At 51.7% G+C, this 27,458-nt stretch overlaps 1 protein-coding gene and 1 long non-coding RNA gene across 3 annotated transcripts in view; one reads left to right on the top strand and one right to left on the bottom strand.

Moving 5' to 3' along the window:
• Positions 1 to 11,874, bottom strand: part of LOC119244980 (uncharacterized) — a 52,977-nt gene extending 41,103 nt beyond the window's left edge. Inside the window, exons 1-2 of one of the 2 annotated variants that reach the window (XR_005125169.2) lie at positions 11,168 to 11,874; positions 2,707 to 2,865 (exon numbers count right to left, since the gene is read on the bottom strand). This is a non-coding gene — a long non-coding RNA (uncharacterized LOC119244980). The remainder of the gene's footprint in view (positions 1 to 2,706; positions 2,866 to 11,167) is intronic. The other variant, XR_008551887.1, reaches the window with a different exon arrangement.
• ALDH2 (aldehyde dehydrogenase 2 family member) lies at positions 914 to 26,667 on the top strand. Its single transcript, XM_037511145.2, has 13 exons — positions 914 to 1,060; positions 11,325 to 11,429; positions 12,802 to 12,942; positions 13,943 to 14,022; positions 16,254 to 16,365; positions 16,845 to 16,973; positions 17,292 to 17,405; positions 17,520 to 17,622; positions 18,166 to 18,350; positions 20,417 to 20,581; positions 22,411 to 22,568; positions 24,016 to 24,130; positions 26,219 to 26,667. The coding sequence occupies exons 1-13, from the start codon at positions 935 to 937 to the stop codon at positions 26,249 to 26,251; spliced, it is 1,566 nt and encodes a 521-aa protein (XP_037367042.1). The 5' UTR covers positions 914 to 934; the 3' UTR covers positions 26,252 to 26,667.
• The last annotated feature ends 791 nt before the right edge of the window (positions 26,668 to 27,458 follow it).

Genomic DNA, 27,458 nt, shown 5'->3' with positions numbered 1-27,458 from the left:
ATTCTCTCTCCCCTGCCCACACTCTCCCTCCTGTTCACCATTCTTTCTCCATCGCGCCAACACTCGCCAGTGTGGTTCCATCTTCAAGGCCTTTGCACACCGTTAGTTCCCTGGAATGCTCTCCTAGGACCTTTAGGAGACCTTGGCAATTTAGGTCTCAAGTGTCACTTTCTTAAAAGCTGTGCCCGCTGGGTCTCCCCTGTGGTGCAGAGGGTTGAGCACCGTGCTGTGAGGCTGTCCGCAGCCTCTGCCGCGCCGGTTCGATCCCCGCCGGCCTCGGAGTAACCACATGGCGCGCGCGGACCTCTCCTGCCGCCCGCCGCTCCCCTCAGCAGTGTACTTCGGTCCTTCTGCCTGTTCTGCTCCCCGCTCTGGCTCTGGTGAATCCGCTCACCCTCCCGCGCCTCTGGCCTGTGCCCCAGCGCTTGTATAAGTAAATAAACCTTTCTAAAAACCAAACAAAACTGTGCCCTCTGCTCCAACCACGCCTGACCACTATCCGCAATCCTCTCCTGTTTTAAGGTCGGTCTCTCCCGCTAGGGTGTAAGCCCCGGGAAGCCCAGGCCAGGGTCGCTGGGCGCAGGACGCACACGGGAGGGGTTCGGGCACACTTCAGGGATTCGACCAGGGCGCGCTGAACTCGCGAGGCCGGCCCATTCCACGCGCGCGGCCGGCGGCGGCGGGCGCGGGGCGCGGATTCCCGCGAAGGGGAGGCCCCGGGGCAGCGGCCCTCCCGCCCCCACCCCGAGCGCTCGGGGCCGCTGGCCGCTCGGCCGGGCGTGGGGGAGGCGGCCGGCACGCCCCCCGCGCCCCGCCCCGCCCCGCCCCGCGCCTGCCCATTGGCGGCCGCGCGGGGGCGGGGGAGGTCGCCGGCGCAGTGACCCCCGCCGGCCGCCCTGCGCCCCAGCCGCCCGCTCCCCGCTCCCGCCGCAGCATGTTGCGCGCCGCCGCCCGCGCCGCCGCCGGCCTGAGACCCCGCCCGGGCCGCCGCCTGCTCTCGGCCGCCGCCGCCCAGGCCGTGCCGTCGCCCAGCCAGCAGCCCGAGGTCTTCCACCACCAGGTGAGGCCGCTCGGCCCCAGCCCGCGCTTTGTTCTCGAGGGCGGGCGCCCGGGGCTGGGGAGCCGGGGGCTGGGGTCTGTGTACCCACTCGGGCGCGAGGGCTCCGCGGCGCCCACGTCCCTCCCTCCCCGCGCGCGCCCGGCGCCCCCCGCGCAGCCCGCGGCCCTTTCCCCGCCGTGGACTCTGGCTGCGCGCTCGGCTGGCGGCGTCCGGCCGCCCCGCGCCCCCGGAGCGTACCGGGCTGTCGGGCCTCGGTCTCCTCACCCCGCGCCCGCGCGGTCCTCGCCGCCGCCCAGCAGAGACGCGTCCGCCCGGGCCCTGTGCGAGAACTTTCCGGTGTTTTCCTTGCGCATCTTTTACCCCCCGAGGCCTGCCCTCGTCCAGGGCAGCCCAAGAGGAGAGACGAGGAAAGAGGGGATCATTTCTCGTTAAGGGTCACCAACTCCCTGAGAGGCCGGGCTCTGCCACGGCTGGGACCTGGGCGCGGGTGGGCAGACCTTCGCCTCGGGGCTCAGGCCTCAAGTGGCGTCTGCGTCCGTCCGCCAAGGGGCTGGCGTTCTTGACCCAACCGAGGGAGGGCTTTCCAGGATGGCGCCCATTCCCGGTGGGCGATGCCTTGCTCAACCAGGACCTTGGAATATTCCTCTTTGGGTCTCGGAGTTGGGGAGAGCGCTGGGATCCACAGAGGCTGGGGAAGCGGATCTTGAAGGCTCACTTCGTGCAGCGGGGTCCTTGCTGCCCTCCCGGAGCGTGAGGCTTTTCTTTTGTGCAGCGGACAGGCGGTCAGAGGGTGCGCACAGGGCGAGGGCGCCCTGCACGACAGGACCCCGCCCGATTCTCTGTGCCCATCCTCAGGCTGGGCACCACCGTCACCTGCTTGAGTGGTTAGGCGGGGAGCTTATCTCCACACTACCAGATGAACAGACAGGAGTTACAAAGCAAGTGAGGAGGGGGGTGTCTAGACTCTCACGAGGAAGCTGCTAACAGGAACTGGCTGTGGTGCTCTTGATGCCACCCTGGTAGAGTAAGGGGTCACTGACTTAGGATGTGGTAGCGGCGGCCCCTCATGGACCACTTTCAAAGGCAGGTCTGCTCCTGACCCAGAGGGTAAAGGTGCCTCTGCCCAATTTAAGGAATGTTACGGAAGGCCTTTTACCACGGAAAAAAGACCTGAGAAAACAGAGGTCCTCTGCATAGTACCTGCTGGGGGGTAGGCTGCCTGGGGAGGAGGTTCGTGCTTGGAAGACTTGAGTATTGAAAAAAATCCAGCAGAAATGTCCTCAAGGGACAGTGACCAGCCCCCAGCCTTGGTGACCACAGGTCTAATTAGGATCTTCCTCCTCCATGCTCACCTGAGGCAGGGAACTGAGTCCAGACGTGTATCTGGACCTGGTCTGTGGCTCCATCTCAGGAGGCTCCCTCTCAGGAATAAATTCTCCTCCCTGCCTGTGTTTTTCTTAACCAGATTTTTTGAGATCATAAGAGTAACACTTTTGCCCACAGTATGCAAATGCTTCCCGCACACCCCACTGCACTTCCTGCAAGCGCACTGTTACCAGGTAGGTGCCGCCTTGCAGACGTTCTAGTGTTTTGGGAACCACATGGGGCGGGGGTGGTTCTTACCTAGACAAGATTTTAACACTTACTGTTCTGGAGTCCTGTCTCCTTGACCTGTGCGCCTGGATTATCCAAGTCCTACACTCAGCTTATTCTTTCCAAGGCTTCTCAAGTGTTCCCCGTTGCTGGAACTGGCCCCACAAGAAGCTTCTTGCGCTCATTTCAGTGTTGGGTTGTTGCAAACACTGCTGGCAGGAAAGACAAGACATAAAGTACTGAACTTTTGAGTCCCCGACCAGGTACAAGCTATGTCATACAGAACCGGACATTTCCCTGCGGGAGTCAGGGCAGGGTCGTTAATAGGTCCTTGTTGTTCCATGAACTGTTCTGGAATCTGTTGCCCAAAAAACTGCTGTTTGGAGAAGCTTTCAGGTTGCTTCTGTAGGCATCAGGTTTTCTCACCTGAGGACATGGGCGGGGGATGGGAGGGGAAATGCTGCACTTCAAGCTTGTCATGTCTCACCTGAATGGGTGGGATGCCAGGAGGTAGGCAGTAGGTCTTTTCCTTCCTGCCTGTTTCTCCACCCAAAAGAATTTGAGGGCAGGGCCTCCCCGGTGGCGCAGCGGTTGAGCGCTGGGTTGCGAAGCTGCCCGCAGCCTCTGCAGCGCCGGTTCAATCCCCGGCTGCTCCCCGGCCACCAGAGGAGGGTCCTGCATGGTGTGCAGACCTCTCCTGCCGCCCGCTGCTCCCCTCAGCAGTGTACTTCGGTCCTTCTGCCTGCTCTGCTCCCCGCTCTGGCTCTGGTGAGTTCTCTCGCCCTCCTGTGCCTCTGACTGTACCCAGTGCTTGTATAAATAAATAAACAAATAAATCTTTAAAAAAAAAAAAAGAATTTGAGTGCAGTGATTTGGCTCAACTTCCTAGGATCCTCCTGCCTCTGCTTGCCCTGGATGGGATGCAGGGCGGGATAAACTCAGTCGCTTAGATTTTAGGACAAATTATTCTCCCCCTCCCCCTGCAGCAGGGACCGGTGGCGGGGACTGATAATGACCATTGAAGATCAACATTTTTCCTCCTTCGTGAGTTCCGGGACACACCTCTGTCAAGGAAACTGTTTTTCATTCTTTTTCCTTCCCTAGCTTGGAGAGTAATTAAGATCTGGAGAAAGACAACTCAAAGAAAAACCCAAGGGACTGTGATTTCTGCGCTTAGTCCCTCTAGATTGCGGCTAATACTTTCACCTTCAACCCCCCAATTCCAATTGGTTGGCAATGGTGAGAATATTAGTAATGATGAAAATAATGTCAGCTGCTATCTCCCACTCTGAGCTCTAGGCTGCCTGCCTCTGGCTGTTATCAGCTTGGGTAGGTTCGTTCATTCAACAGACATTTCCTGAGCAAACTCAGTTCCAAGGAACAAAAAAATAACAAGGAAGTTTGTGTCCTGGAAGGTGGACAAGTAAGTGAAATGGGTAGTATGGTGCAAGACCATCGAGCTATGGAGAAAATGAGGTGGGTAAGTGGTAGTTACTCAGCTCTTGCTTCACTGCCACATCTGTAAAATGGGGTGAAAAACCCCCTCTCTGTCACAGGGTTGCTGTGAGGTGAAGTGGGGCCCTCCCCTTCCAGCCCTAAGCTAGGGCCTGCCTCGTGGCTCCGGTGCCTCCATATTTACTGCAGCCTTAATTAAGAGCTGACATCCCCTGCCGTGGAGCTAAGGAGAGAACGATGATGTAACTCCATCTGCTGTGGGTGCTCTTGCAGTTGAGGCTGGTTTCCTGCAGGGCGAGCTAAGTTGTGGTAAAGTTGAATGAGAGTTGATGGTGATTGTGTCTCTGTTTTTGGTCTCTTGACCACAAAGCTCAGGAACTAAAGAACCAGTTGACAAAAAAGGAATTAAGAAAAGATCTCTCTGTAAAATGTTCTGCTTACACTTGTGAAATCTGCGGTAGAAACTTGCTGGAAATAGGCAAGCTAGGAAATACAGCCAGCTTTACCTTCCAGGGGGGAAGAGGTGATCAGTGCATCTTATAGGGAGGAATATTCCTTGTACCGTAATAGTTACAAGGAATTACCTGGAAAGATATGAAGAGTGGATCTCAAAAACAGCGTTCCAGGTGTGTGTGTGGAAAGGAATTTCCAGCACTGCCTGTTGCATGCTGCTCAGGGAATCTGCTTACGGAGTAGTGATTAAGGGGACTTTAGCTTTATATAAATATTTTATTTCTTTAAAAATATACGAAGCAAATATAAGAAGGGAAAAAACTGACTGTCCTCTGATGTATCCAACCCCTGCAGGTTATTATTGCCCACATGTAGAACAGAATAGGAATTTCTTCTTTCTTGTTTTCCTGGGGAGAGTCTTAGGGAATGGGCCAAGGCCTGAGAGATGTGATGTGGAGTAGGGCTGCCTGTGGAATGTGTGCAGCGAAATTTCCCCCCTCCGAGTGTTAGTTTTATTGCTTGTTGAGGAGTTTTAAGATCCTTTTAAGACCCTTTGTAGAAACAATAAATTCAGGTAACGCAGAGACTCTGAGGATGACTGGCTCCACCTTGGCTGCTCTGCTCCTAGCGACAGTTAATTGTAAGGGAACACTAAGCTGTTAAACTCTTCTCTCTCCTGGAATCTGGAACCAGATGACTGGGCTGTAAGAATGATTATGGGGTTGAGGGCAAGCTGAGACAAGATGTAGGTGTTGTGGCTAGGCCTACCTATCCACTGATCCAATAGTCATGATTATCCATCATTTCTGATCTGCCGGACCTCGTGCTGAGAACTGGTACCTGCGTTGTCTCCTTTCATCTGACCGGCGACCCTGAGCCAAGTCGAGTTGTCTTACAGGAGGAGACTGAGGCTCAGGGAGGCCCATTCACAGTAAGTAGTAGGCCTGGAACCAGGGTTCAGTCTACCTCTGATGCGTGGCGCCACCTCATGGCCCTAAGCTCAGATGAGGCTATATTTACGTGCCTATTGGATCACAGACTTGCAGTCCAAAGGGAGGAGCTGTGTTTGTGTTTACATTGTGTTCCTAGGATCTAGCACCAAGATCTGAATATAATCTCTGCTCAGTAAATATTTATTGAAGATGTGAAGGGCTACCTTTTGTGAAACTATGCTTACAGTTTTGTCCTCCCGTAGCAAGGAGTGGAAACCCAATGTTTCTCCTCAAAGGGGTCCCTTTTGAAAAGGGAGTGGACATGAATGGGAATGCAGGGAATGTGGAAATTTATGAAGGGAAGTGACTGCGGCAGGATGGAGGCTGCTCAGCTGTAAGCCCATAGGCAGGTGGACAGGTTGAAACGGCCTGCCTGGCAGTGTCCAGCAGAATCAACCCTCCCATCTCGGAGGTGGTGAATGTCCAAAGGCCCTGAGACACGGGGGCCAGGGGGAGCCTTGGGCTTAGTGCCGGGATATCCCTTCACACCTGCCCTTGCCTCAACTCAAAACTAACCCAAGGTTTGGACTTCAGTGTTTGGAGAAGTGTGAGTGTGTGTGTCATTCTGTGTTTATTCTGAACTTCTGCCCCAGGGCTTGTGAAACAAGACAGCATCTGCTTTTCATTGAATACAAGTTCCCTAAGTGCCACTGAAAAAGCAAGTGCCAGCAACAGTCACCACAGGACAGAAGACCACAGCACTTACTCACTCGCCCTTGGGAAAGGATCCTATTCGAGGGATATAGATTTCCTGGGTGACAGATCCCTTATTCTTCCTTGCAGGAAAGCTTCAACTAAAATCTTCCTCCCCCAGATTAAAATAAGAACACATAATTAAAAACAAAATCTCTGTCTACTGTAAGATCCTGCCTTCTTAAATTGGAGCTACTGAACATCACTTAGCCTTTCCTCGGAGACCTTGGGCAGATCATGACTGTCCGTTGCCACCGAGCTGACTGGCATGTGGAAGCCGCTGCTCTGTCCTGGCCTTGGAGCGGCCTGCTGTGTTGTCCCCGCCCCAGCTTCTAAACGCCCCCTGCCCCCCCCCATTTCCGTTTATAGTTTGTTATCCCCTGGGCCCTGGAGAACCAGATAACCAAGGCAAGGAAGGGTCTTGTCATCAGCAATAATTTCTATGTGGTAACAACCCCAAGTTTGCAAAAATGTACATGGAGAGCTTTTGCAGCTGCGCGGTGGGGAATATGCAGTCCTGTCCCGACAGTGCATTTATAGGAGGCGGTTAATAAACTATTGGCTTTGTATTGGGGAGTGCCCAGAATACAGCATTACTGGGAAAACTAGTTATGAAATAAGAAGTTCATGACCTGTCTTGTTCCCTCCGGTACCAGCGCTGTACACACAGTAGGTACACTTCCTGGCATATTACTATGTGCACAATACAGAGAGCTCCCCCTGTCCCCCACTCACCCGCTGCTTTGGGTTCCTCCTGTCCCCAAGCTCTTCCTTCAGACCTGCCCCTGCCCCCCAGCCCACACCTCACTATTTGACGTGCTCTGTTGCCCAGGACCTTAACAAGGAGCCAAGACTTGGCTGTTGGGCTCAGTGCCCGGCAGGGTGCTGGCACTCAGGTAAAACTGTGCACTGCACAGATATGTGAGTCCAACTTTTGCAAATGAAGTGATGTATTTATGAAATGTGTAGAAAATAGAATATTTTAATGGAAAAGCACTGTGCTTTTTGCCAACAGTAAGAATGTAAAGCATCAACTCCTGATGTCCCTAAGAAGCTGCTCTGTTTTGAGAAACTGTGGCGAGGAAGTGTGAGCTGGGAGGGACCACCCCCACCCACCCCAGGCTGACCGGGTTAAGCATGTTACATAAGTCAGGCTTTGGGTTTCCGTGCAAGGGTCATGAAGCTCTTGGTCTGGAGTCTCCCCTTATGTTTATTCAAGAGAAGTTGCTGTGAGAACTTGGGCCTTGGGCTGAGGCTCCGTCTGAGATGTTCCAACCCCAGCTCCTCCCCCACAAGGGAGGGAGGGAGACCACTGAAGCCTCTAGCAGGGAAGTGAGAGCTTTAAGCAGAAGGAAGATTCTAGTTTCCTGCAAGCCCAAGCTTATCAGTTGAGAACAAGGATGGATTGTTGAAAATTCAACAGTGGAGAGTGACCCAGCAAATGAATGCCGGGGAGTGGACTTTCCAGAGTCCCAATCTAACAGGCACAGCCTGGCCTGCCCAGGGAGGAAGGGGTGAGGCCCAGGGAGGTTAGCCAGATTGGCCCACCTCTTTACTTCATGCTTCCTTAATGTTTGTGAAATAACAAAACCTTTTCATCGCAAACTAATGTAGCAGACTGCAGTGCAGGGCCACACCAGCAGACACACAGAACCACTTCAGCTTTTGCTTCCCCAAACCTTTAACTGGGGAGAGCTGTAGGATGTAGAATAATGAGGTAAGTGTTGGTGAGACCTACTGTGTGCTGGGTTGTCCTGGCTTAGGAACTTCACAGCCTTGCATTTAATCCTCACCTCAGCCTAGGAACCTATGAAACCTCCAAAGGCCGGCCCAAGGTCACCGCCTGTGAGGGGTAGGCATGATTTGAATCCAGATCTGTCTGGCTTAGAGGCTGGTGCTTTTTATATCAATAGCACCTGGAATAAAACTCAAAATCAGATAAAGATAGAAAACAAGAGTTCTGACCTCCTCAGAAACACAGCTGGGCTCAGACTGGAGGCTGGAGTTGGACACAGGTCTTGGTGTCCTTAAGATCTGGGTTCAAGTCCGGTCTCTGCCCTTGCTGCTGAGTGACCGCAAGTGTCTTAACCTCTCTGTCCTACTCTGGAGGGGCGAGCTTTGAGGTTTAAATGGGAATAATCCAAGTATGTGAGGACCTTGGTATCGGGGCACCTTATCATGAGTAGCAGTTTCTGGGACATGCAGGTGACCAAGTGGACCGTCCTCCTGCTTGGGGGCAGGCTGAGGGGCTGTGGGGGGTAATCAGAAGCAGTCAGACTCCCCCATGCCCGGCACCTGCCTCTCCTCTGTCCCTTTCCTGACCTTTCTCCTAGAGCTCCTGGTGAAGCAGGTGTGTGGGAGGTATGACACCTAGCTGAGTCTGGGGGCATCGTGGGCATTGTGGAGACAGATACTCAGTCAAGGGTTACAGAGCTTGTTCCACCAGACAGCCTCCTCCAAGGTCGTCATCTTAACCCTCTGTGAGCTTCATGTTCCCTGGGAGGAGGAGGAGGAGGAGGGCACGCTCAGAGAAGGGAGTAATGCCACATCTAACCTGAACTCCGTCCCCTACTGGAAACTACCATCACCCTCCTGGGGGGGGGGTATTCCCTTAAGATTGATGGGGGACCAACTCAACCAAGGAATCTGGCTGCGTCTGCCGCTGCCCCCTGCCAGATGCCAAGAGCCTTTTGACTTAGGTGCCTGGCTGTGATCGTGATGATGGCAGGAGTGGGATTGTGCCCAAATACCCAAATGGAACCTGGGAGAATGACTCCTGGTGACCCTTTCCTCACCAGCCCCTTCCTGGGTCGCCGGGTCACCATCCCATCGTCACGGATTTGGCACCTGCTGCGCTCCAGGCCGGTGCACACGCTCACTGGGCACTTGACGGAAGGGTTCCTATAGTGACTCCCTCTTTATAGAGGAAGTGCCTACCCCGTGTGATGCAGCTAGAATCACAAGAGCTAGAATCATTTGCTCTTGACCCCAATGAGCCAGCCAGCCCCCTGGGCCTATCTGGCCCTGACTCTCAGAACAGCATGAGCCAAGCTCTGGCCTCTGGCCTTTTTTATGGCCCTGACCCTGGCCCAGAGTGACTGCAGAGGACTCACTGGTTCCTGAGCCAGAGCCAAGCCAACCTCAGAGTGTAGGGGCAAGGAGAGCCCTTGAGGAAGGCAGAGAGTGTTCTTGGATGGGTGAATGGCTGCCCAGCCTGTGACCTTTGTTCCAGCCCCAGTGAAGTGACTGGTGCCTCCCCCCTGATCCCTCCATCTTTCCAAGCTGAGGCAGATAGTTTGCTGAGAGTTCTCTGAGCTCCCCTAATACCATGGCCTGGCTCCTGGGAGCACAGACTGAACTTTGACATTTGATTAAGCAGCTGTGGGGACAGATCCTTTCTCAGAGCAAGTAAAGAAGATTCTGCCTCCCTGATGTTGCCTCATTAAACCAGCTACAATCTCTCCCTAGAGTTGGTCCTGTTGCTCTCATGGCAGCAACCACAGTGATTGCCACTGCGGCAGAATTAAGGGCTTCAAAGGACTACCTCCTCTCTGACCCCCATCTGCTGGTACTTCCTTCCTGCACATGCACCAGACCTACTCCTGCCCCAGGGCCTTTGCACTTGCTAATTCTGCTGCCTATAGGTGACTGCCTCCTTTTTTTTTAATCTTTCAGGGCTCAAGTCAAATTGCTCCGTGGAGGGGTCCTCCCCTACACCCCAGCTAAAGTCTCACTTTACCTCCCTCCTTTGAGTCCTGCTTTCCTCCTTTGCACTTCACATTGTAATCTGAGGTTGTGTTTTGTTTTCTGTGCCTGCCAGAATGCCAGTTCCATGGGGGAGGGACCTTGTTGGTTTTGGTCTCCACTGTGTCCTCACCCTAGAACAATGCCTGACTAAGTATTTGCTTAATGGCTGAAAGAGAAATCTAATTTGCACAACAACTCCCTGTAGTTGTGAGGGAGAGGAAAGATGGTTGTAGGTTACTTGCTGTTTTCCCCTCGGAAAGGTGCAGGCTCTACCCCTACCCCATGAATCTGGCCTGGGCCTGGGCCACACTTGGATCAGCGGAATCTGGTGTTGATAGTGAGGCCGTGGGACTTCTAAAGCTAGATCTTAAGAAGCCTTGTGAATTCTGCCTGAGTTTCGTGGAGCATGCTGTGTGGGAAGCCCGTTCAAATGAGAAGTCCGACTAGCCTGAGTCGGCCTCGCAGTCCAGTGGTACTGTTAGGGGGAAAGGATGTTCTGAGCTAATCCCATACAGGCTTTGTGGACTCCACCCCCACTCCAGACTAAAGCCATCAAGACATTGGGAAAGACAAATCCCATCACCACCAAAGGGAGGGTGGCTGGGACCTGAGGGTGGAGTTGGGCAGCCAGGTTGGATATAAAAACCAAACACGTGGGCCTTGGGGTCTCTCTGGCTCGCGATCGCTCGCCTCCTGGCTTCACGGCTCCTGGCTGGCGGCCAACTCTGAGAGCGCCATTTTGGGCTTCCTGATCGGCGGATCGGGTAGGACTCATTTAAAACTTTGTCTCCCGCTTTTCTCCCAGAGCTGTACATTTCCTCATTTCCCCTTCCCTTGTAAATAAACCTTTTATGAACCTTTCACGTGTGCCTGCAGTAGAGCACTGATAAGTCCTTTTAAGCGCGCGGGTGAGGACCCACAGTCAGGCACCCCGTTTTGTATCGGGGTTGCTCTACAACAGTTCCAGACAAAACTGACAACGCCAGTGGCACGTCGAGCCCTGCTGCCCTTGCTCTGAACCACAAGAGTGAGCCCGAGCTGCCCTGCCTGGCCCGAGCCCATTCAGCGGACACAACCCTAGGAGATAATAATAAATTATGTGAAGCCACTGAGTTTTGAGGTAGCACAGACATGCCCGACTGAAGCCAAGGCACCGAGAGGTCAGATGACTTACCCAAGTCCACTGGGCAGAGCCTGAATGGTCTCCAAGGCCCATGCTTTCAACCTCCAGGTCACATTCATATCTAATCTTTCTTTGTTCTTGCTTTTATATCTCTTGCCATTACTGGGTTGAGAGCTGGTCCTGAGAACTTTCTCCTTTCTCATTGTAGATCTTCATAAATAATGAGTGGCACGACGCCGTCAGCAAGAAGACGTTTCCCACGGTCAATCCGTCCACTGGGGAAATCATCTGTCAGGTGGCTGAAGGGGACAAGGTGAGAACCAGTCACTTTCCTCAGGCAGAGCTGAGTAGGATGGGGGCAGGCAAGGTGGCTGCACTTTTTACTTGTTCTTTGTATGGCTGAAACTTCGCCTGTGTATATTACTATCACAACTAAAAGGTGCCAGTTGAATTTCTTGAGTAAATGAACGGACCGAAGTCTTCTTCACAGACAGGTGCGAGCTTCTACCCCGGTTCAGTATGCTCACAGTTGTGGAATTGTGGATTTGCGGTCAAATTCAAGAGCATCTAATCCAGTCTCCTTTGCAGACCAGAGAGCTGAAGGTCAGGGGTGGGAGGTACAGCCACATGTAGCTGTGGTGCTGGTGTATTTCATTTCGATAATATATAATCATAGTAATGAACAAAGTTTTAAAATTTGTAAATTAGACTCAGGAAAAATACTTCATTTTCAGTTGGAAAGGCGTTAATAACTCAAGAATCCCTCCTGGGGCCTCCCCGGTGGCGCAGCGGTTGAGCACTGGGTTGCGAAGCTGCCCGCGGCCTCTGCGGCGCCGGTTCGATCCTCGGCTGCTCCCCGGCCACCAGAGGAGGGTCCCACATGGCGTGCAGACCTCTCCTGCCGCCCGCTGCTCCCCTCAGCAGTGTACTTCGGTCCTTCTGCCTGCTCTGCTCCCCGCTCTGGCTCTGGTGAATTCTCTCACCCTCCCGCGCTTCTGACTGTACCCAGTGCATGTATAAACAAAACAAACAAACAAACCAGCAAAACAAATAAATAAAGCATGCCTCTATAAAAAAAAAAAAAAAAAAAAAAAAAGAATCCCTCCTGCCTTTTGCTTTAAGACAATCCTTTCCATCCCTGTTTGAGGCCTTACCCTCTCTGCAGAAAGCAAGCGTGACTGTCTCCTGGTGGAGAGAGTGGTCAGATGGTGGCTGTGCTAAATGTCAGTGGAGAACAGGCTGCCCGCCCTGACACACAGCTCCTTCTGCGGCAGGCGCCAGCTGCGTCTCACTGCTCCAAGGAGAAGGACGTGGATTAACCCTGTAATTGTCAGCTAGTAAGGCCTGGGCTTGGAAGGAAGCCGAGGGAGAAAATGGTGAAATTCTAAGCACTGACCCTTGAGTGCCTCTCCCTCCACGACTGGGGCATTTTGACATGAAAAGACAAATGGGAACTGGCAGGATCCCCATTCCCACTGTGGCCCCCGGAGAGAAGGCAGCCTGCCACTCGGTTCTGAAGCTGCTCTGCCTCGGCCTTGGAGGCTGAGGAGGGCTGGTCTGGGACAGGCTTCCTCAGAGACACTGACTGAACCCCCGCGGATGTGGGTGCGCTGGGCAGCCACAGGTGGTGTTGGGAGGGAGTTATGGCTGAGAAGGCCTGAGCTGCCTCTGTGGGTGTTTTCCAGGAAGATGTGGACAGGGCGGTGAAGGCTGCCAGGGCCGCTTTCCAGCTGGGTTCGCCCTGGCGCCGGATGGACGCATCCGAGAGGGGCCGGCTGCTGCACCGCCTGGCCGACCTGATCGAGCGAGACCGGACCTACCTGGCGGTGAGTCCCAGCTCTTCCGCTCTCATCCCCATGGCAGATGGGCCCAGCCTCCCGTGAACAGCCAGGGAGAGGCTCGTTGCTGCAAGTACCTGGTCAGAATGGCTCGAGCCGACACTTTGGGGCGTGCCCCTTCACCACCCATCACCTTGGATGCAGTGGATTTGGCTAAGAAAGGAGGTGATGGAGGGGAGTGAGAAGAGCCAGGGCAGGGGAGCCTTTCTAGAAGAGGACCCTGGGGATAGACACCTCTCCTGGAACCCCTGTATGGTGGGCCATCTCCCTGGCTACCAGGGGCAGCGAAAACCAGGAGGTAGTATCTTCCCGCTCCCCAGTTCATTCTGTACCTAGCAGCCAGAGTGAACCTTCTAGAAGGCAAATTATTCCATGGTGCTCCACTCTTAAGCCTTCCCAGGCATCTCCTATCCTTAATATAAAATCTTGTTCCCTCAACATAGTCTACGAGGCCTTGCCTGGTCTGGCTCCTTCTCCCGGCCATGCTCGCCCATGGCCTTCACGCAGTTCTGCCCCACAGCTTTCCCTCAAATCCTGACACTTCCCTTTGGGCATGAGGGCCATTCTCTCGCCTGGAGTGCCCTGCCTGCCCTTTATCACCATTTGTACAGCCCTTTGCTTTGTCACGTCCTACCCGTCCTAGGGGCTACTCTCAGGTGGGGGTCGGTCTGGGTGGGCAGCCTGCCCGTGTGCTCTGGCCTGAACTCTGGTGAGTGATGACTCGTCTTCCCCTCGCTCCCCGATCTGACACAGCAGAAGCTTGAAAAATGTGTTTGTGAAATGATCATATGAAAAGCTGGTGCAGGATTCCTTCCGTCCCGCTCCTCATTCATTCTGATTTTAGCGAGGGAGGGACAGTGGCCCAGGAACACAGTGATGTCTGCTGGCACCCAGGGGCCGCCCTTCTTGGCCGGGAGCCTCAGCACTGCTCATCACCTCATTTTCTTTGACTCAGCACATGTGTGCTGACCTTGTTCTCTGTCCCTAGACCTTGGAAACTCTGGACAACGGCAAGCCCTACGTCATCTCCTACCTGGTGGATTTGGACATGGTCGTCAAATGTCTCCGGTACAGCTCCGGCTTCCTGTGCTGCCTCGGGGCTGAGGAGGGGCGTGCCTGAAGGGGTGGGAACAGAATAAAAGGATGATAGGGCTGGAGAAATGGCTTCTTTTTAGACACCACCTCATGGGAATAATCCCTCAATACTAAGGCTGTAATCCAGCCATTGCTTCTCTTTCACTTAAGTCAGTTTTGGTAATTTTTGTTGTGTTGGAGTTTGTCAGTCTCATCTAAGTGATGGGATTTGTTGGCTACAGTTGTTCAAGGTATTCACTTAGGATCTTTTAAAAAACCTTTATAAGGTTGTTAGTCATGTCCCCACTTTTCATTTTTTTTTTTTTTTTTTTTTTAATAGAGGCATGTTTTTATTTATTTATTTATTTCTTTGTTTATACATGCACTGGGTACAGTCAGAAACGCGGGAGGGTGAGAGAATTCACCAGAACCAGAGCAGGGAGCAGAGCAGGCAGAAGGACCGAGGTACACTGCTGAGGGGAGCAGCGGGCGGCAGGAGAGGTCTGCACGCCATGTGGGACCCTCCTCCGGTGGCCGGGAGCAGCCGGGGATCGAACTGGCGCCGCAGAGGCCACGGGCAGCTTCGCAACCCAGCGCTCAACCACTGCGCCACCGGGGAGGCCCCACTTTTCATTTTTGATTTGTGTTTTCTCCCTTTTTTCTTCGGTTAGCTGCAGGTCTGTCCATTTTGTGAATGTTTTCAAAGAACTAACTTTTGGTTTTGTTGATTCCGTTACCTTTTCACTCTTCATTTCTTGTGTCTCTGCTCTTTATTTTCTCCCTCTTGTTAGTTTTGGGTGCAGTTTAATCATAAATATTTTAATGACCAAGAACTGTAAGTGGTGGATTAAGAGCCTTCTGGGTGGTTGGGAACAGAAACTCACTCAGCCTGACTAGGGCATGACAGAGTTGGGGGCCTTAAATCCTGAAGGCCACTGAGTTTTACTGCTGCCCCCCACCCTTGCCACTTCATTCTTCCCACCACCTCCAGCTTCCTTTGGGGCCAGTCTGCCTTTTGGAGCCTGGCTGTCCACCCCAGCCTTCCTTCCTCAGTCTGGCTCCAGCCAGATTAAGCAGCACCCCTCTAGTCCAGTGCCAAATACCAAAGTCCTAGTGCCAAATTCTGGGTGCCGAGTGCCACCCCAGTGGGCTGGCTGGGAGCCTGACTACCTGTGGATAGAGCCTTGTGAAATATAGTTTGCTCCCCAGTGACTACCTGTACCAAGGTTCGTGGGGGAGAAGCAGTGCTGGAAAAGTGGGGGGTGGACACATCATAGGCTGCCACGTCACCCTGAAGACAGTGAGCAGTGACTGGTGATATCCTGGAGGAAGCCTGGATGCTGCTAAAAAGCCTGCAGTGTACACAGCAGCCCCCCATAGCAAAGAATTTTCCAGCCCCAAGTGACAGTAGTGCCAAGATGGAAAACACTCTGCAAGGACCCAGATTGCCTCCTGTGAAGTCAGGGAGAGCGAGGGCCATGCCTTTGTGCTGATTGCATAACCGCCAGTCACATGAGGTCTATGTGGAGGGAGGGAGCAGATGAGTTGGGTCACAAATCCAACCCAGGTCACCTTTGTTCAAACCCAGGTCACCTTTATTCTCAGCTAACCTGGCCGGATACCCATTTCACAGAGCTGCTTTTCCCTACTTGCTTCATCCTTCTCCACCTCTTGTTTCTCCTGGTTCCCTGAGAACCTAGCCAGTACTCCCCGTGCACACACGACTGTTCCTTTCTTCCGTCTCTGACTTGCTGTGCTTTCTGTCCCTGCATCCCTGGGTCAGGGAGGGACCCAGCTGAGGATCTGTTTGGGGATGGGCCATCCAGTCTTGACATGGTGCCAGCTGCCTGGTAGGTTTGCACTTTTCTTCCGGATTCCAATCCATGTTCCCAGACACTCACCTCTGGCCTTGTGCTGGTGCAGTCACATTTTAATAACCTGAATGTTTACTAAAAAGACCAGTTTCTGGGCATCAGTCTCACAACCAGATTGAGTCGGTAGGAAGTGGGCGCGTGGAATCTGGTGTTTTCACAAGCATCCTTGGGGACTCTGGGGCTCAGAGCTTAGTCACCTCTTTGGATTATTGTGACTCCAGCAGTTATTTAAGTCTCTCTGGGGAGAAGTTGAGAGCAAGGGTGATGGTCAGAAAGACCCAGCTGGACCAGTTGCAGTCTTCTCTTTTTGGAAGGGTTTAGAGGGTCTCTGACAGCCCTTTCTCCTCTAAGATATTATGCCGGCTGGGCTGATAAGTACCACGGGAAGACCATTCCCATTGATGGGGACTTCTTCAGTTACACCCGCCACGAGCCTGTGGGAGTGTGTGGGCAGATCATTCCGGTGAGTGCCAGCCTCACAGATGAGGGATTGCTGGGAGCGCTGGGCGCTGCAGCAGTACTGGATGGGCTCCTGGTGAAGGTGGGAGGACCTGGGAGGACATTAGAAGGTGGCCTTGATCATGGCGGACTCCCTGGGCTTTGATAATATCAGCTGGGTTCAAGCCCAGCCTGCCATTTGTGAACTCTCTTATCTCAGGCAAGACCAGTAACCCTCTGTGCCCAGGCGCTTATCTGATAAGTAGTTTCTGCACCAGAGGGTGGGATATGATGGTTTCACATGGTGTCCGATGAAAAAGCACTGACGAATGTGAGTTGCTACTATTCTCCTCTGCCACCGGCCTCGCCCATTAATGCAGTTGTGGTTTGGAGAACCACGAGAGGTTTAAAGAATTCGGTGCGGTTGCTTCTCTCTGGGGCACTGCTTTCTGCTGCCAGTTTGCTCTCGGCTTGGATTTTGGTATCAGCTGTTGTCTCTTGCAGTGGAACTTCCCACTCCTGATGCAGGCCTGGAAACTGGGCCCCGCCCTGGCGACAGGGAATGTGGTTGTGATGAAGGTGGCCGAGCAGACTCCACTCACCGCTCTCTATGTGGCCAACTTGATCAAGGAGGTGTGTGACCTCTACGTGCCCTTGTGCTGGCTGCCTCTGAAGGAGTGTTGAGGAGGGGACCCAGTAGGGGGTGGTGTTTGTGGAGCAGGGGTTACGCCATCCCGTCAGTTACCACACTTTAGTGACCCCCCCTTACCTGTTGCCTACATGGACCTCTTTGCGGGGCCCATTTTAGGGAATGGTAATCCTGAGTGAGGAAGGGGTAACAGCCTTTGAGAACCCCAGGAAACAGGTTCTTTGCTGTACACTTAGAATTCCTGAGCAGTACTTAGAATTCCTGAGCAGGAGAATGACATGGTCCTGGCTGACTGCCCGCAGGCCGGCTTTCCCCCTGGCGTGGTCAATATTATTCCTGGATTTGGCCCCACGGCTGGGGCCGCCATCGCCTCCCATAAGGATGTGGACAAAGTGGCCTTCACAGGATCCACTGAGGTAAGCCCTCCCCAGGACCACCAGCTTGTGGGGTCCTCTGTTCTATGTCCTTGACAGCCATTGCTTCCCCCAACTCTGCCCCACTAAGAGCTTGTCTGTTCTGCTCCCCTGCAGGTGGGCCGCCTCATCCAGGTTGCTGCTGGGAGCAGTAACCTCAAGCGGGTGACGCTGGAACTGGGGGGAAAGAGCCCCAACATTATCATGTCGGATGCTGACAGTAAGTTACCGTGAGGAAGTCTAGTGTGAAGTCAGCCACTTGCTGTCCACACTGCTTCCGCGCACTTCTGTAATTCTCAGTGACCACTGGAGTTGGTTTCTGCCCCCAGGACTTCAGGACGGAGGCTGGGCTTCTTGGCATGGCCTGTGGCCTGTAGGATCTCACCTCCTTGTTTCTCTCCTCTTTGCTCCTTACAATTCTGCCACGCTTAGCTACTTGCCCAGCTGAACGGCTCACCTTCTCTTAGACTGTCCATCACCTCCTTTTTCCTGGTCCTGCTGAGGAGCTCCCGGGTTTGCCCTCAGGGAGCCTTCTCTCCTAACTGCCATTAGCTGCTGGTTGTCCTTGGGCTGCGTTCCAAGGGGCATGACCACTGCTCTCTGTGTCTGTCTGCCCCTCAGCCTCATCCCTGAGGAGAGATCCGTGTGTCTTGCTCCCATGCTGGGCTGGCCCCCAGCAGGCACCAAGGCTGGCATGGGGAGGGGTAGGCAGCCGCTGGAGGCAGGCCTGTCCTCTTCTCACAGTGCCTTTCTGCCTCCCCAGTGGACTGGGCCGTGGAGCAGGCCCACTTCGCCCTGTTCTTCAACCAGGGCCAGTGCTGCTGCGCAGGCTCTCGGACCTTCGTGCAGGAGGATGTTTACAATGAGTTTGTGGAGCGGAGCGTCACCAGGGCCAAGTCTCGGGTGGTGGGGAACCCCTTTGACAGCCGGACCGAGCAGGGGCCACAGGTAAGCCCAATGGCGGCAGGCGGGCCTGGGTGTCTGCAACCAGCACAGAGAAGCAGAAAGGGCCTGGGACTCAGAGTCAGGCAGGCTGGGAGCTACCTCCCACCAGCTGTGCATCCCCGGGGAGCTGTATGCCCTCTCTGAGCCACATTCTTCCATCCTTCCCGCCTGTCTTTCCTCTCTCACGGGGTGATTGCGAGATGGAAATTAATGAAGGAAAGCACTTTGTCAATTACATACACATAATAAACATTAGGGGTGTCTGTGTACAAGGAATGACTGCTTCCTGGACTTCGGCCATCCAAAGGCATCTGTCTACCAGGACACACAGATCTGTCACGTGACTGTCTGCCCAGTGGGGTGAGCGCCATTGCATGTGGAGGGATTTTGTTTCACTTTATATTCTTCTGAGCTGTTGGATCAAAATTTTTTTTACCCTGAGCACATACTCATTTTAATGAACCAAACTATATAGGCACAGTCCAGAGCTACTGTGGGTTCATTTCCAAACCACTGCAGTAGAAGCAAGTCACATGACGTTTTTGGTTTCCCACAGCATATTAAAGTTAGGTTGTCTAGTAAGTGTGCAATAGCATTATGTTTTTTTAAAAAATGTAAATGCCTTAGTTTAAAAAATTCCTAAATATTTTACTTACTTTATTCCTAAAAAGTGCTAGCCCTCATCTGACCTGTTGGAGAAATAGCACCAGTACATTTGCTTATCATCTGGTAGCCACAAACCTTCAATTTGTTAAAAGGGCAGTATCTGTGGTGTGCCAGAGAGTGGTTATAAGAAAAATAAACAGTGCCTCTCCCTGCCATTTCCTCTTCCTGGTCCTTTTCTTTCTTTCTTTTTTTTTAAAGATTTATTTATTTATTACTTATACAAGTACTGGGAACAGTCAGAAGCGCGGGAGGGTGAGAGAATTCACCAGAGCCAGAGCGGGGAGCAGAGCAGGCAGAAGGACCGAAGTACACTGCTGAGGGGAGCAGCGGGCGGCAGGAGAGGTCTGCGCGCCATGTGGGACCCTCCTCCGGTGGTCGGGGAGCAGCCGGGGATCGAACTGGCGCTGCAGAGGCTGCGGGCAGCTTCACAACCCAGCGCTCAACCGCTGCGCCACCTGGGAGGCCCTTCCTGGTCCTTTTCTAGCACCGTCCTTAGACCCAGCCAGTCACTTTGTCCTGGTCCTGCCACCCCTCCCAGGGGAAGGAGTCCCAGGGTCAGGCCTGCTCACACAGTCCTTGTCCATGGGGTCCTTACCCTTCTTTAGGGCCCACAAGAACCTCTTTGTGGACTCCATTCTCAAGCGTGTCTGCTCTTCTGGTGTCCACTCCCAAGTCTCCAGGGCCACCCAAGGTAGAATTTTAAAAAACAAACTCCCTATTTTAGAACAGTTTAGGTTTATAGAAAAGTGAGTGCGGAGTTCCAGCGTACTGTTTTGCATCCACCCCCCTCACCCGTTACTGACTTCTTGTGTTTGTGTGGTACATTTACTGTACTTGATGAGCCAATGCTGACATATTATTATTAGCCAAATTCGTGTACTTGCCATCACAGTGTCACACAGAATAGCCCCCTGCCCTCAAAGTCCTCTGTGCTCCCTCCCCCAGCCTCTGGCAATGGCTGATATTTTCACTGTCTCTATAGATTTCACTGTCTATAGATTTGCCTTTCCCAGCATGCCATACAGTTGGAATCATATACTATGTAGCCTTTGTAAATTGGCTTCTTGTACATTTATGTTTCTTCGATTTAAGTTTCTTTTCATGCCTTGATACTCATTCCTTGTTATCTCATTGTGTGGACAGCCTGCATTTTCTTTATCCTCTTATCATGGATGGACACAGGTAACTTTACTTTTTAGCTCTTGTGAATAGTGCTGCTGCGAATCCCAACAGCTCTTTTTTGTTCTTGTTTTTCTTTGTGATTTGTGGTTATTGAATTATTAAAGTGATACCAACTTATATTTAAAATCTAATAAAGTGGCTAAAGAAAAATAAGACTCCTTTGATCCCATCCATTTCCCTGCCCCATAGGTAACCGCACACACACATATTTGCTCCCATAGGTGGATGAAACTCAGTTTAAGAAGATCCTTGGCTATATCAAATCTGGAAAGGAGGAGGGGGCGAAGCTGCTGTGTGGGGGAGGAGCTGCTGCTGACCGTGGCTACTTCATCCAGCCGACGGTGTTCGGAGATGTGCAGGATGGCATGACCATTGCAAAGGAGGAGGTCAGTGTGGGGCCGATGTTCTGGGATGTTCTTGGGAGGAGACGTGGGCAGTTCCGTCCTGCAACTTGACATTATAACCCAACAACTGACTTTGGGCCAAATTCTGGCCCTATGCCTAGAACAGATTATTTACAAATTGTTTAATCCCAGTGCTTTCCTCTTTAGCCACTATTTGTGAGTATTCTCTGGCATGGCCTCCAGAGTCCATTGTGTTTGGTCCCTGCAAGTTATGAGTTAAGGAGTGCCTTGCCCAGTAAGCAAGCACACTGGTTTAGACCAAAGGGCTGACTTCCCTGTAGAGTGAAAGGTCTACATGCCTGCCCCTTGGCATGAAAGAATGAAGGGCAGGAGCTGTGTCTCACTCTTTTCTTTTTTTAAAAGATTCATTTATTTGGGCCTCCCCTGGTGGTGCAGCAGTTGAGCACTGGGTTGCGAAGCTGCCCACAGCCTCTGCAGTGCTGGTTCGGTCCCTGGCTGCCGGAGAGGGTCCCACATGGCGTGACAGACCTCTCCTGCCACGCCCACTGCTCCCCTCAGCAGTGTATTTCATCAGTCTGCCTGTTCTGTTCCCCGCTCTGGCTCTGGTGAATTCTCTCATCCTCCCGCGCTTCTGACTGTACCCAGTACTTAATAAATAAATAAATAAATCTTTAAAAAAAAAATTTATTTATCCATACATACAAGAACCGGGGTACAGGCTAGATTCATAGGAGGGTGAGGGGATTCACCAGAGACAGAGTGGGGAACAGAACAGGCAGACTGACTGAAATACACTGCTGAGAGGAGCAGCGGGCACGACAGGAGAGGTCTGCTGTGCCATGTGGGACCCTCGCTGGCCGGCTGGGATTGAACCGGCACTGCAGAGGCTGCAGACAGCTTCACAGCGCTGCGCTCAACCGCCTGCGCCACCAGGGGAGGCCCTGTGTCTCATTCTTTTGCATCCACAAATCTTGACTGAATGCCTGTTGCGTGCCAGGTCTCTACAGAGGCTGTGATCCCAGGGGCATCTGGCTGGGTGTTCTCTGCCCTCGTGCAGTTCAGACTTGCTCTGCACCCCCAGCAAGGATTAAGTCTGTTAGCACCTTATGCAGGAAAATACTATGGTGTCACCCCTTTCATGAAAATGCAAAATAAAACATTAAAGTGCAAAAGAGGCAGAACTCTTTTCTGCCTCTTTTCTCATCACGAGTACATCCATGCTTTGAGATCTCAGACATAGATTTTCTTGGACTTTGTTACAGTCCAAATTCACAGTCCTAGCCCACCCCTAAGGCACTTCTGGCAGCCTTTCCTACCTCAGGCTAGATACTCCCCAGTCCTGGAACCTTCCAGAAGTTTGAGTTCCTTAGCACCCATGTGAGAATGGCACTGGTGTGCTTGTGCTTAGATCTTTCCAGATGCCTGCTTCTCACCCCCACCCTCCTCTGGCTTGTGTCTGTCCCGCTACAGCTGACTGTTCCTTCTTCAAGGTTTTCCCTGATGCCCTCCTCCCCACGAGCCTTCCTTCTGCTGTGGCATCTGTTCCCTAGTCTCTCCTCTGCGAGCTGAAAGTAGCATTCCCTCCCATGAGCACACCTGGCTCCCACCTCTTGGTTTCTAAATCCCATCCTTCACTCAGCGATAGGTGTCCTTGCAGAAATGGCCCCGTCCAGGAGAAAGGCAAGGAGAGGCCAGTCCCCTTTGTGTGTCAGTGAGCTTGGGAATGGTTGTCTCCCTCTGGAGCCGTTAGGGTCTGTCTGGGGACACATTACTACATCTGGGGTCCTCGGCACATTGAAAGCTGGGCAGCTGGTGGTTCCAAGTCCCCCTGCTCTGTTCTCTCATCCCAGATCTTTGGGCCAGTGATGCAGATCCTGAAGTTCAAGACCATAGAAGAAGTAGTCGGGAGAGCCAACAACTCCAAGTATGGGCTGGCTGCTGCTGTCTTCACAAAGGACTTGGACAAGGCCAATTATCTGTCTCAGGCCCTCCAGGCGGGAACTGTGTGGTAAGAGCCTCCCAATGGTCCCTCACAATCCAGGTGGGGATGTCCAAAGACAGGTGTTCCAGAATCCAGTGCACACATCCCAGAATTTGGGTGCTAGGTTCAGGTCCTCCTGGGTCAGGGTGTGGTGTAGCAGATAGATTAGAGATTTCCTACCCCTTCTCCAGGAGGTTAAACTCTCCAGTGCCTACGCCCTTGTGCTATTTGAGGACAAGCACATGGATTCCCACCTACTGAGCTGTGATAATGCAGGAGACCGGAGCTGAGGGCCTACAACATGTAGTACTAGCCTTGGAAACTTAGCACCTACTTCACACTCACAGGATGGATATATGATATTTGAAAACAGAAAATACCAAGAGTTGGTGAGGATGTGGAGAAACTAGAACTCTCACACCTTGCTGGTGGGAATGTAAAATGGGACAGCCACTGTGGAAAACAGCCTGACACGTCCTCAAAAAGTTGAACATAGGGTTGCAATTCCATTCCTAGGTTTATACCCAAGAGAAATAGGTTCACACATAAAAGTGTACGCAAACGTTTGTTGCAGAATATTCCTGATACCCAAAAGGTGGAAATAAACTGAAATCTCCAGCAATGGTGAATGGATAAACAATATGTGGTCTGTCCATGCAATAGAATATCGCACAGCCATGAAAAGGAATGAAGCAGTCACAGACCTCATAATGTTTTGGTCAATGACAGCACATCCAACATGGTCCCTGTGTATAAACCCTAGGTGTGTAGTTGGCTATACCATCTACATTTGTGTAAATACACTGTGATGTTTACATAACAAAATCACCTTACAGTGCTTTTCCCCAAACATACTGTCTTCATAAAACAACAACACATGACTGTGGATCCATGCTACCCTCTATATAAACATACTAAGTGAAAGAAGCCAAATGCAAAAGCCACATATTGTATGATTTGCTTATATGAAATGTTCTGAATTGGCAAATTCATAGACACAGTGTGGAGACTGGTGGTTGCCAGGAGCTGGAGGGAAGAGTTGGGGACTGACTTTGTATGGGTATGGGGTTCTTTTTGAAATTGTGGAAATATTCTGGATGAGATAGTTGTGCCGGTTGCACACATTATGATTATGCTTTAAATTATTGATTTCTCCCCTTTAAAAAGTAACTTTCAAATTTGATTAAAATTTAGTAAATTTTTTAAAGTACAAAAACTCAGCACCTGATTAGCAAAAACGAGTCATTAACATGGGACACTAACATGTGGTGAACCCTGCAATTGACATCCATCTCTGACCACACCATGAAGGTCGAGATGACCAAAGGCTTCATTTCACGTGGCTTCCTGTCAACTCCTATGTCTGGTTATTACAATGGTTCTACCCATCCATTTTTTTCTCAGTAAAATTTTAGAGCACTACAGGAGATCTGACACATATCCCCCAATACTGAAATCTCATTTCAAATGACAGGGTCAACTGCTATGATGTGTTTGGGGCCCAGACACCATTTGGTGGCTACAAGATGTCTGGGAATGGCCGGGAACTGGGAGAGTATGGCCTGCAGGCGTACACGGAAGTGAAAACTGTGAGTATGGTTCTCAGCTCTGTCCTGTTGGGTTCCACCAGTGTTTCTTCCTAGTTTCCTGTTTTGAGCCACAGAAGCTAAGAAAGAGGGTAGAGACCCAGCCTCTGCTCTGCCTCTTGAGAAATACCTAGGGACGTGACCCTGTGGTGCCTTTTGTTATATGCCAGGTTCTGTCAAACCACAGAGAAAGGAAGATGCCAGGGGGCTGAATGAAGCAGGGAGGAAAAGCTTCTAATAAGAATCATGTGGGCCTCCCTGGTAGCCTAGGGGTTATTTCTCAGCCCTGTCACCACTGTGGCCTGAGTTCGATCCCCAGGCAGAGAGCTGATCCACATGGCGCAGCAGACCTCTACTGTCTCACCCTCTGCTCCCCTCAGCAGTATATTTCAGTAAATGCTCCTGCTCTACTATAAATCCTCCTTAGTCTCTGGTGAATCCTCTTACCCGCTGTACCTCTGGTCTACACTTCAATTCTTCTAAGCATAAATAAATAAATCTTTTTTTTAAAAAAAATCATATACAGCACTAGATACCTAGGGCCATAAATATACCCCTGTCTTTTAGTTTTCAGTCTCAGTGATAGGAATATAACCTGAAGAACTAATCTGAAATATAAATAAAGCTAATAACAACTTTATCTCTCTAAAAGGGAAAAAATTAGCCTAAATGCCCAATAAATTATGGAGGACTAAGTAGCCATTAAACTGTTTATAGAATATTTGATACGGAATATGTTCACCCTTTAAAGTAAAAAAGCAGGGCCTCCCCGGTGGCGCAGTGGTAGAGCGCTGGGTTGCGAAGCTGCCCGCGGCCTCTGCGGCGCCGGTTCGATCCCCGGCTGCTCCCCGGCCACCGGAGGAGGGTCCCACATGGCGCACAGACCTCTCCTGCCGCCCGCTGCTCCCCTCAGCAGTGTACTTCGGTCCTTCTGCCTGCTCTGCTCCCCGCTCTGGCTGTGGTGAATTCTCTCACCCTCCCGCGCTTCTGACTGTACCCAGTGCATGTATAAACAAAACAAACAAGCAAACAAATAAATAAAGAAAAACATGCCTCCATAAAAAAAAATAAAATAAATAAATAAAGTAAAAAAGCAGGGTGTAAGGTAATATATGCAGTGTAAGGCCAATTTTAAAACTATTAATATACATGTACATGTATAGCCCCTCAGATATCTTTATTTATAAATATGAAAAAGACAGGAAAGTAACACACCGAAATGAAAATAATTTTCTCTCTGTAATGAGCACCAATTATAGTTTAACCAGGAAACATACAGTTGATTTTTTTTTTAAAGATTTACTTTTTATTTATACAATAGCTGGGTACAGGCCAGAGGTACGGGAGGGTGAGAGGATTCACCAGAGATAGAGCAGGGAGCAGAACAGGCAGAAGGACCGAAGTACACTGCTGAGGGGAGCACTGCTGAGGGTGAGACAGGAGAGGTCTGCCGCGCCATGTGGGAATCTCCCTGGCTGGCCAGGAATTGAACTGGTGCCGTGGAGACTGCGGACAGCTTCACAGGGCTGTGCTCAACCCGCTGCACCAGTGGGGAGGCCCTACAGTTGATATTTAAAGAAAAGAGAAATGGTCGAGACCAGGCCTTCCCTGGATAGTCCTGAATAGTTGCCATGGGGGAAAGTGGGATTCAATCCCAGATCAACCTGGAATCTTCCCACTTCACATTTGGACACCTGTGAGCCTCACAGTGGTTTTTTTTTTTTTCTTTTGCTTTGTTTCTTTTGGAGGAAAGTACAGGTGCAGGTCAGGGTCCTTCCACTTGGGCATGGTCAACATTTGGGATTGAAGTTGGTATGGGGCCTGTGCGGTATACGGTGCTGAATAGCATCGCCTGACTTCTACCCATTAGATGCCAGTAGCACCCCTGTCACAACCCAGAATAACTGGGTTCAAGGGAGACAGTGTGAGCTCACACAGAGCGCAGCTCTTTTTGGGTGCTGGTATTAGCCACTTGGCTCTTGGGGTGTCAGAGTAATGAAGGAAGGGGAACTCCTACTCGTGTTCTGGTAGCCCAGTGAGTGCAGACCCCAGGGCAGCATGGGACTCAGCTTCTCTGCACTGTTCTTGCAGGTCACCGTGAAAGTCCCTCAGAAGAACTCATAAGCGCCCACGCTGGCTTTCCTGCTCATCCAGCAGCACAAAAAAGCGACAAGATTAGCAGCAACACTAAGAAAAATGGCCCTTGTATGCTCAAAGCCTCAAAGGAAGTTTTCCCCCCAGCTCTCTTGGATGAAGAAAGTCTCAGAATGTGAAATGACAAAAGGGCAGCTGTAGGGTTAAGAGTATTTGGAAAAAGCCTTTAAACTGCAATGATGTTAGTAGCTTGGGTGGGGTTGGAGGTGCCTCAAAGACAGATTAAAATGCCTCATCCTGTCCACCTGACTCACTTCTGTAACTTTAAGAGGAAAGAAAAAGCAATTGTTTACAACTGTGCTAATCTCAAGGTAACAGCTAGTGCTTGCTTTTTAAAACTCATTAAAAATCAGAGTTGCTCTTCACGTGTTGGGTGATCCTTCCACCAGCTCCATGTCCCCAGGAGATGCTGCCACCTGGCTTCCCTGTGGCGTGTCACACACCTTCAGTGTCACGTGTGGACACCTACCAGCCATCCCCACCCTCCATCCCCAACTGAGGGGAACAGCTTTTGGTTCTTTCATTTAATGAACAAATATCTCTGCCTGTTGACCCGTGGAGGACCCTGTGCCAGGTCCTAGGCAGGACCTGATCCCTGAGCTTGGGGAGGGCTAAGCCAGGAGAGGCCCTGATGCCCAAGGTGGGCTCTCAGTGTTGTGTCAGACCCTCAGTCAGACCAAGGGAGTTGGCCTCATGCGGGAAAGCCTCTGTCAGTGGACTCGTGAAGGGAGGGCTGTAGTACCAGTAATCAGGCCTGAGTCTCCTCTCTGGACCACTGACGTCCTTTGGTTGGGACCTGGCAGACGATTACTACTATCAGAACTGAGCAGTCAGGTTTCCTGGTGTGCCACGGAATAGGAGCACCAGGAGGGAACTGCAATAGGCTTGTGGTCAGGTTTGGGTCATCGCTTTCTTTAAGAATTTGAGGAAAAGTTTGTCCTCTCTTAAGAAAACACACCCTCTGTGTAAAAATTTGCACATGGTCTTGGGGGTGACTCTTACTAGTTGACCCCAGGCCTGACCACTGAGGCTAACTAAGCCTTGGTAAATGACCCCCAGCCCACTACAGATGATAATTTCACTGAAGAGTGCTTCATAATTTTTGTAATATATGCCTTTACCTATACTATTATTTACTTTTTTCTTTATATTTACTTTAGATAATTTTTTTGCCGTA

The sequence above is a fragment of the Talpa occidentalis genome, unplaced genomic scaffold (assembly GCF_014898055.3).
Source record: "Talpa occidentalis isolate TD23 unplaced genomic scaffold, MPIMG_talOcc4v2.1 talOcc4.14, whole genome shotgun sequence".
Classification (NCBI taxonomy): domain Eukaryota; kingdom Metazoa; phylum Chordata; class Mammalia; order Eulipotyphla; family Talpidae; genus Talpa; species Talpa occidentalis.
Note: the sequence above shows the minus strand (reverse complement) of the source record. Positions and strands in the feature narration are given on the sequence as shown.

What these genes read in the sequence shown, in the direction of transcription:
- ALDH2 (XM_037511145.2), top strand. Translation starts at nt 935, where the DNA reads ATGTTGCGCGCCGCCGCCCGCGCCGCCGCCGGCCTGAGACCCCGCCCG. An exon ending in GAGACCGGACCTACCTGGCG is followed by an intron (nt 12,943 to 13,942) that starts GTGAGTCCCAGC and finishes CTCTGTCCCTAG; the next exon opens with ACCTTGGAAACTCTGGACAA. An exon ending in CTCCAGGCGGGAACTGTGTG is followed by an intron (nt 22,569 to 24,015) that starts GTAAGAGCCTCC and finishes TTCAAATGACAG; the next exon opens with GGTCAACTGCTATGATGTGT.